Source organism: Patagioenas fasciata, chromosome 6 (assembly GCF_037038585.1).
Source record: "Patagioenas fasciata isolate bPatFas1 chromosome 6, bPatFas1.hap1, whole genome shotgun sequence".
NCBI lineage: Eukaryota > Metazoa > Chordata > Aves > Columbiformes > Columbidae > Patagioenas > Patagioenas fasciata.
Genome location: NC_092525.1, coordinates 23,579,074 through 23,587,838, shown reverse-complemented (window position 1 = coordinate 23,587,838; position 8,765 = coordinate 23,579,074). Strand labels below are relative to the sequence as shown.

Below are 8,765 nucleotides of genomic sequence, written 5' to 3'. Positions count from 1 at the left end.
CCGTCCCTGGGGCTGCTCCGAGCAGCCTGTTTGCACAAAGCTGACCACAGGGGTCTGTCCTCAGGCTTCCAGAAAATTGGGCAGTTGGTTGGAAAGCTCTGTCAGGGGGCGCAGATGGTCCTTTTTCTCTTGGGAAACCAGATCAAGGCAAGGGCTGTGTGCTGAGGGAACGGAGAGAAAACCAGGAGCTCATGCAGCCCAGCTGTGGGGAACTAGGGGAGCTGCCAAGCTTGATAAGGCTGAAGAAACTACACAGAAAAGGGATGTTGACCCTTTGAAATTGCAGACTCCCCTCCCACTTCCCCACTTCTTCCAGAGTGAAAGACAGGGAACAGAAGTCAAGCCAGAGACCAGGGTTTTTCTTATAGTCAAAAATAAGACATGGGAATAACGCAGAATTTCATAACAAAGGTTCATTTAAAAGTCACATGGGGAAACAATACCAATATTCACTGTATAGTTCCTGGAGGCAAGTAAATATTAATATAAACTTCTTTTTTCTTGGTAATGAAAGAAGGAGCTCTCTGAAATGCAGCCGTGTTTGGGGAAGGATGTGCGCAGTGAGGTGGCCTGGCTGGTGAAGGAGGACAGCAATGGGCACTGGGAGCAGCCAGCGGCTTGGGACATTGTCCAAGGACTGACAGACAGGTGCTGCCCCAGGATCAGGCCCTGCAGGCTGCTCATTGCATCCAGCTTACTGTGAGCATCAGCCCTTCTAGATCCTGCTTGCTGTGGGGGACATTTGTGCCCTGAGGCAGCCAATTTCTTTTACAGCTGCTCATTTTGTGTGTTGCTGATTGTGCTGGGCACTGAGAGATACTGGCAGACAGCCTCTGAGCTGTTTGGTGAGCAGGTTTCTTTCTTAGCATTATATTAAAACCGCTCATCTCGGGACAGATACCTGAGGTATGGCTGTGGGAGAGCAGGGAAGAGTTTGCATGGTTTGGATCGTGCCTGCTCCTGCAGACCCCCCTCCCCACGGCTAACGGTGTGTTCCCTGAGCTGACATCCCCTCCTTCCTCCCACTGAGGCTCTGCCACAAAGCAGGAGCAGCACAGCTGCCCTGGGCCCTGCTGCCTTGTCTGAAACAACGTCCCCCAAGACAACCTGCACTTCCAAAGTGCCTTATTTACAGAGCAAAACCAAGGGCAGTGTGTGCCACTGGCACCCACCCATGAGCATGGGCACACGTCCCAGCGGCACGGCCGAGGGAGCAAAGTAAATCATGCTGAGGATGCCAGCAAAGGCAGACAAGGGCTACTGCAGGTTGTAGTGAAGATCAGTTTATTTGCTCTATTCCCTCATCCATAAAACCTGAAAACAACTTCCAGCAAGAGATGAGAAAGCAGTAAGAAGTGAGACATCGGGCTCTGCAGTTCCTCCCCTACGCATGGGACCAGACAAAGGTGTTAATGCGTTAGTGACGGCTGCTCTGACAGGCACACAGCAGTGTGGAACCCCCAGAACTCCCTGACGGGAGGCATGTGAGCCCAGCAGGACACCTCTCGGGGCCTGGCTGCTGATACCATGCTTCTCAACATGCCTATGGGAAGAGCTCGGCCAGTACCGAACAAGACAATCTCCACAGCTCGAGGCCCGGAGCTCCCACTGCTCTGCTAACCTCTTCTTTGTGGGGCTGATTGAAGGCAAGAAAACAGCCCGGGTTTTAGTTTTCAGGGGACGAGGGTGATGGGGGGAGGACTGGTTTAGTATTGCAATGCACTATCAGTGTGTGTAACAGTATGAGGCTGCTGATCACACAGTGTCAGAGGCAGGAGCTGGGCACGGGGAAAGGCTGCTGATGCCGAACGACCCACAGCTTGGCAGGGCAGGCTCACTCTGGCTGCGGGGTGTAACGCAGGTACTTCTTGCCTGACGGGAGGTCCTTCATGAAGACTCCTTTGGGAAAGAGCTTCTTGGCTTCCTCGTCAGGTAAGGTGGGCACGACCATGACACTGTCACCAGGCTGGGGAGAAAATGGGAACCATGAGAACAGCAGAGGAGTTGGCAGGCTTGGATGCAGATGGCACGTCCTGGCTGGCACGTGACACTCCCTCCCTGTCACCACTTGGCCCCAGTACTCCAGGCAGGTACCCTGCAGCTCTGCCTAGAACTGGCAGTTAAGACAGAGCAGGAGCTATGACAGGAAGTGTGAGTGATGGAGAGAGTTCTGGGGAGATTTTAATAATGCTACTGAACAGGGATGGCCACAACTAAGCAACTTCAGCTAGTGGTTTTCCACGAAGGCAGGGCTTGGCTGTGTGTGTGCTGGGCAAAGCTGGGCTGTGCCCATACTGGCCCTTCTGGCCCAAAGGCAGTGGAGCAGCGAGCCATCCCTGGGAGGGGTGCCCCATACTTTCTGCTTTGCTGGCTTTGAGTGGGGTTTGGCTCGCTGACACCTGGTAATGCCCTTCCTTAACAGACAACAAGGGCAGGACCTGCCTTGGCCCAGAGCTCAAGTACTCATAGCCAGCAGGGCCAAGCCCAGCAGCTGCTGGCGCCAGGGGCCAAGGGGAGGGGAGGGAGGTTCCTATGGCTGACTCCAGACTGCAAGAGCCATGGGGCCTGGGCTGGGATCTAACTCAGACCTCAGGAACTCAGCACCCTTCCCCACCCTGTGGGTCCCCCTCCAAGGGAGGCTGGTTGATGTTTTAATGCATGTTTTCAGTGCCTGGCTGTGAGATTTGCTCCTCTCCTCACCTTCCAGTCCACAGGGGTAGCGACCTTCTTGTATGCTGTCAGCTGCAGGGAGTCTACCACTCTCAGGATCTCATCAAAGTTTCTCCCAGTGGTGGCTGGGTACAGGATGGAGAGTTTCAGCTTCTTATCCGGGCCAAAAATGAACACCTGAGCACAAGGAGACAGGGTCAGGGCTGGGCAGAAGATGTTTGTCAACCTGCTCACCCCTGCTGCTCCTCCCTCTCCTGGGAGGTGGCCTCCTTGGCTGCAGGTGTTGGGACACAAGAGATGCCATGGTGGGAATCTCTGAGAGCAACAAGAAGGCACAGGTAAAATGGTATTTCCTCTGGGAGCTCCTGTTTCTAATGATAGCTTGTTTTGCCACTTGAAATGTTCCTTCCCCTTGACCTGAGCCCTTCTACTGCAAGCACAGGAGGGGAGAGGGAAAGTCCAGTGGCTCAAGCACTTTTTTTAGGACAGGTACAACCAGCATGAGTTAGTGGAAAAAGCAAGATGGAGCTACGCCAGCAGGCCAGCGCTGACAGCCTCTTCCTGCAGCACAACCCATGGATCTAGCCCAAGGAAGTCAACCCAGCTCCTGAAGATGGTCAGATCTATCCAGGTAAGCTGTCTCCATCTTCAACCCCAACCCCACAGACATAGCACAGGAGAGCAGGTGATACCTACTGCTGAGAAGTCCCCTGTGCAGGGGTGCTCCAGGGCCAGGTACTCACCACACGAGCCGTCAGGGGTATCCCGTCCTTGTCCTGCTCATCTGGGTCCAGCATGCCCAGCTTGACAGCGAGCTCCCGGTTGGCATCAGCAATGATGGGGAAGGGCAGTTCCTGCGTGGGTTGTTCTCCGTTGTATGCGTTGATGTCCTGCAGAGACAAAACCATAGGCATGCTCAGGCCCCCTGTTGTGGGTACCACCCCAGGAGACCTCCACACAGGGTTTACATGTGTGGAGCAAACTCCTGCAGTGAGGCCATGCAGAAACATGTTTAGCAGCTGCTCTGCAGGAGCTTGTGACTTGCTGGGCCCCAAGGTGTCAGGCTGGGACAGCAAAGCCAGGGGCTCATGGCCTTCCATGAAGTTTCTCTGCTTCCAGAAACCAGGTGACAAACCAGAAACCTGTGTGCCAGGCCAGGCTCTGCCTTGTTCTCAGAAGTGAGTGGTTAGGCTGTCTATGCTCACACTCTGTTGCTCACCTCTGGAACTGCCCATGGACCAGCTGCTTTACCCAGGTGGTGGGTATGGAGAAAGAGGGAGGTCCTGCCTGGGCTGATGACACAGGGAGATTTACTCACCTTTCCCTGAGAACAGAGGTGTTCCTCCTCCAACCTGAGCAAGTCACTCCTAAATTACTTAACTAAAGGCTTTTGAAAACAGTGTGAAAGTCTAAATTCAGGTGCTGGGACACCACATGCTCCTTTCTGAACCACAGCTGGGACAGAAAACCATCCTCTTCCCCAGCTGTGCAGGCTCTCCCTTGTGACCATGGTTTATGATGCTGCTTCCTGTGCTAGTCCAAACTTGACCTGCCTCACAGGGAAAATGTATTTTGAGAGTCTCTGAATCTGGTCTGGACTTGGCCAGGGCATTCAGGCTATCCTTGTGGTTTGTGATACCACCCAGGTGGGTGATGCTGAGCCACGGCAGGGCTGGGAGGAACCTGCTCAAGGTGGCACAAACAGAGCAGCTGCCAGCTTTAAAGCAAGTTTAATCCAAGGTTTCTGCCCCAGAACAAAGCTGCCTGTTCCTTCCACCCTCTTTATGCTACAAGGGGACAAAACTGACTCCAGTGCTGATGCAAGCCTCCCACACAACACTGTGGTGTGTTATCAGCTGAGGTGATAATTGAATGTAAAAGTCTCTTCCCCTTTCCCAGGCTTTGAACACAGGGAACAGGCTGTGTCCTGCTCAGAGGGAAGGGCTGGAAATGCTGCCCCTCAGCACTGCCCACTGATGCTCAGAGTGGGCAGGTCCTGCACCACTCCTCAGCCCTCCTAGGCTGATGGTGGTGACATAAGGCATTGTCACCCTACCCTGGGTGCTCAGGATGCTTCAAGCAGGTCAAGTGATGAGCATGTGGCAAGATGTTTCCTTTCCAGCTTTTCTCTTTTCTTGCCTTCTACTCAGGGCTTCCTGAGTCAGCACTGCCCTGCAAAAAGGGCTGTTTATCTCAGCTGGTTGTGGTTAGGACTGTCTTGGAAGGAGGGAATCTGTTCTGTTCTCCTGCCTTGTCAAAGCAGAATAGGGAAGGAAAGCAGAGCCAGAGAGGCTGGCCAAGGCAAAATGCCTCTGAATGCCCCACAGAGTCACAGGAGGCTGTGGATGAAGGTCACACAGTGACACACCCCCCGCTTTCTGCAGAGTCGGGGCTGGAGGATGAAAAGAGCTTCTGAGAAGCAATATCTGAATCCTACAGACTGTAACTCATTCCAAAATGCATGTAATTTAATGACCCGGGGATCTTTGTACAAAACAGCCTCACAAACCCTGCCGTACTTTGCAATAAGATACCTAAGACTCACTCACTTCCCTATGAACTATGTTTCTCTCCACAGTCTAAGCTGAAACCAGACATCACTGGAGTGATTTATTCACGCCCCCACTCACCAGGGCAAAACATCCACGGCCAGAGAGAGCACTGAAACCTCCTCAGCCACATACAGCACATGCCAGTCAACCCTGCTTTTGAAGCTCATGCATTTTGCCAGCCCTTGGAGAGGCAGAGCGCAGCCTGGGGAGGCAGGAGAGGGGGATCAATCCACAGAACTTTCTGAGGGTCTGTGGACAGGCTTGTCCTGAGTCCTGGAGCAAGCCTCTGGGTCTTGGCTGGGGACAGCTCAGAACAGCAGTGATATCTTTCGCTGGGAAAGCAGAGCTGAGCGAAGTGACATGAGAATTATTCGCTACACTCTGGTCCCACCTTTCCAGGCCACATCTGCCCACAGAAGTTTGGCAGTGGAGTGAATAGATATTTCTTTGTTGCTTCATGCAGGATTTCAGCCATTCCTCCTGCCCAGGCTGTGCTCCAGATAAAAACCAACTTCATCCTCACTACTGCCAGGAGCTTCATCCAAAGAGAAAGTACAGGTATGTAAAGGAATGTTGCACAGACAGGTCTGCCTGCCCAAAGTTTTGCTTACTCCTAGGACTTTTCTCCAAGTTAATATTTAGTGAAGGAAATTGCAGTTTCTAGATCCCAATCTAGCATTTAATGCAGACAGCTTTTGTCCAGAGACAGACAGTGTCTGCCAAGGCTTGGTGGCTATGTTAAGCTCTTTTTCCATATGGCTGGGCAGGAGAACCTTTGGGGCACTGCCCCTGGTCTCAGACTTCCAGCAGACCTTAGCACCTGCCTTCTTAGTTCAGCTCTTTGGCTCTCTGAAGTTCTCTGCTTTGTCAAGGACAAAGGAAAAGGATACTGTATGGGCAATGTTTGAGATCAGAGAAGTCACATCCCTGTCCTCTCTTACACCTTCTATGATGTACACGCACTGCGTTCATTGCTCCTCCATGATCACCGCACTGCTCATGGTGTTGCAGCCTGACACATCCTCCTGTTTCCAGGCTAAAGAACCTCAGTTGGTTTTGCACTGAAGCAAACCTGCCTAGATCTGCAGGCAGTTTGTTCCCCCTCTGCACCTTGTCTTGTTCCCTTGTAGTCTGCAAGATGGGCTATCTCAAACACAGGCTGCATAGAAGACTCCAGTCTGCTATAGATTTGTCCTCACTAAGAGGATCTTTTGGCCTGGAAGACTTTTACAGTTTTCTTTTTGACAGATGCTGAGCTGACATTTCCACACCACTGTCTCTGAGGCCTCTCCCAACCTGACAGAGAGCTCATTGCAGCTTGGACCACTGCTCTCTGCCTTTCTCCAAGCTTGTTCTGGAAGGTTTTCCAAACATGCTCCTCAGTCAGCATCATAAGGATGTTCTGCAACTTCCCCTGGTTTTACCAGAGGCTGTGCTAAATAATTTCCCAGATCAGCAGAGTCAGCTCATTGCTCATCTCTTTTCCAGATCACCTGAGTACGCTGCACTCCATGCATCCCTGCAAGAACCTCAAGGGAGCTCAGCGCTTCCCTCCCTTGACACAACCTATTGCTTCCTCCTTTCTCCCTGCAGAAGATCCTGCCCTGCACAAAGCTGATGTCTTGGAAAAGCCTCTTGGAAATTAAAAGCCAGCAACACCCCATAGTTCTACAAAGTGCTTTAGCCAACCAGGAGATGAGAATCCCTTACAAAAGCAAAACCCAAACTTTCCAGTACATTTAATGGGATGTTTTCTGCTAATTTGGCTGGTGGTTTCAGCCAGTTTGACCAGTGCAGAAACCTCATTAACTGGTGTGGGACTTGTACACTGTTTTTTCCAGGCTTGGTGGGACACTGGACATGCACCACTCAGGTATGAAGGTAAATTTAAGAAATAAGGCAATTAGGTAATTTCTAAAGACATGCAACAATATTTGTATGTGGAAATTTCTCACCTTTACTACCTCTTATTCAACGCATCACCCCTGGAAAATGTGTGAGACATTCCCAATTTTAAGACCAAAGAAAGAGGTAGCTAATTCATTCAGGGATTTCTACATTCTGGCCTTAACCGTCTGAAACGCTTGTCTTACACCCCTACCCGCAGTGAGCCCTGCAGTCACACTCCCTGGCAGCAAACCATTGCTGAGGCTGCATTTGGAGTTTTCATTAGTTCCTTTGATGTTCCTTCAGCAAGCTATTTCATTCCTTTTTTTTTAATACTCCCTCATGATGGTTTTATAATTAACATGCTCCTATTTGTGGTTTTATGTTTAACATGCCCCTGTTTGTTCTCTGGTTTCTTTTCCCTGCCTGGGCATGAATTGCACCCTTTGAAGCCAAGCTGTTAACTTCTGATGCCTCCCTCCCTGTTTTATTTTATTTATTTCTTTTTATTATTTCTTTGAATGTTTTATTTATTTTATTTTCCTGTTTTATTACAGAACTTTCTGAGTGTCTGTGGACAGACTGCCTTCCTCTGAGCTTTGGCACCACTTTCACATACATTTTACCTTTCAGATATTGGTGGGAGAGCAGTAATACTGTTTTCCTTGTTTCAAAGCGTCAGTGCATAGAGCACCCTGGACTTTCTGAAGTGTTTCTTGAAGCTGGAGCAGACGTTCCTGTCCCTGCTCTGCATTTTAGCACCTCCTGTCCTACACACTTAGAGATCCATGTGTCTTGCGACATTACCCTCAGCAGATACGTAGTTCCAAGCCTGTGCTCTGTCCTGTCTGGACTTTTCCTCTGGCTTCCAGAGCCCGGCAGCAGCTCAAGCTCCCCTTGCACCCCCCATGCCCCATACCTTGCTCCAGGCGAGGTGGTCTTGGACGCTGTCAATGGAAAGGGCGATCATCTTCACATTGCGCTTGCTGAACTCGGGCGCCAGCTTCGCTGCCCGGCCAAGCTCAGTGGTGCAGACAGGCGTGAAGTCCCTCGGGTGAGAGAAGAGGATGCCCCATCTGAGAGATGAGAGCAGGAGATGGTGTTAGGGCCAGACACTGTTCCAGTTTGTACCATGGATTAAAAGCTGTATGGATAGCACTGCACAGAGACTAGCGTGGGAACAGCTCATCTCTCTGCCAAATGGAAATCCTGTCCCGGGAACTCTTTCTTCCTCATTGCTAGAAACCTTCAGGAGACAAGCCCTGTTCATCATGCTCTGAGAACCTCCCCATGCTTTGCTTCCCCTCCAGGATCCCCAGGGAACGCCGGCATAGCCCACCCTTCCTGATGTGGAGCTGGACACCATGTGAGGAAGTCTGGGGAAGCCACGTGTACACTCTGTATCCCAGAGACCATGTGTGTGAGGGCACGTAGATGCTGACCTGCTGGCCAAGTTACTGCAGAGATCGTTACTGATTTACGAGGCTATTCACCATCCTGCATGCCTCATTGATCACCGTGAGGAGAAACACCCACGTCTATCATGCTCCTTAGAAGAATGGTATAGGAGCAAACCTTAAACCAACTGCTGCTGTAAGCTGCTGAACATACTTCATGACAAAAATAAGAATTAATCAACTAAAGAGGGAGGCCAGA

General features: G+C 51.1%; 1 protein-coding gene across 1 annotated transcript; it reads right to left on the bottom strand.

Annotated features, from left to right (window-relative positions):
• Positions 1–1,267: 1,267 nt before the first annotated feature.
• PRDX6 (peroxiredoxin 6) lies at positions 1,268–8,540 on the bottom strand. The gene is made up of 5 exons (XM_071810258.1): positions 8,449–8,540; positions 8,029–8,185; positions 3,414–3,560; positions 2,701–2,847; positions 1,268–1,966 (listed from the first exon to the last, which is right to left on the bottom strand). The coding sequence occupies exons 1-5, from the start codon at positions 8,523–8,525 to the stop codon at positions 1,835–1,837; spliced, it is 660 nt and encodes a 219-aa protein (XP_071666359.1). The 5' UTR covers positions 8,526–8,540; the 3' UTR covers positions 1,268–1,834.
• Between the last annotated feature and the right edge of the window lie 225 nt (positions 8,541–8,765).

What these genes read in the sequence shown, in the direction of transcription:
- PRDX6 (XM_071810258.1), bottom strand. Translation starts at nt 8,525, where the DNA reads ATGGTCTCTGGGATACAGAGTGTACACGTGGCTTCCCCAGACTTCCTC. An exon ending in CCAGCTCCACATCAGGAAGG is followed by an intron (nt 8,186 to 8,448) that starts GTGGGCTATGCC and finishes CTCATCTCTCAG; the next exon opens with ATGGGGCATCCTCTTCTCTC. An exon ending in TACCCCTGACGGCTCGTGTG is followed by an intron (nt 2,848 to 3,413) that starts GTGAGTACCTGG and finishes CCTTGTGCTCAG; the next exon opens with GTGTTCATTTTTGGCCCGGA.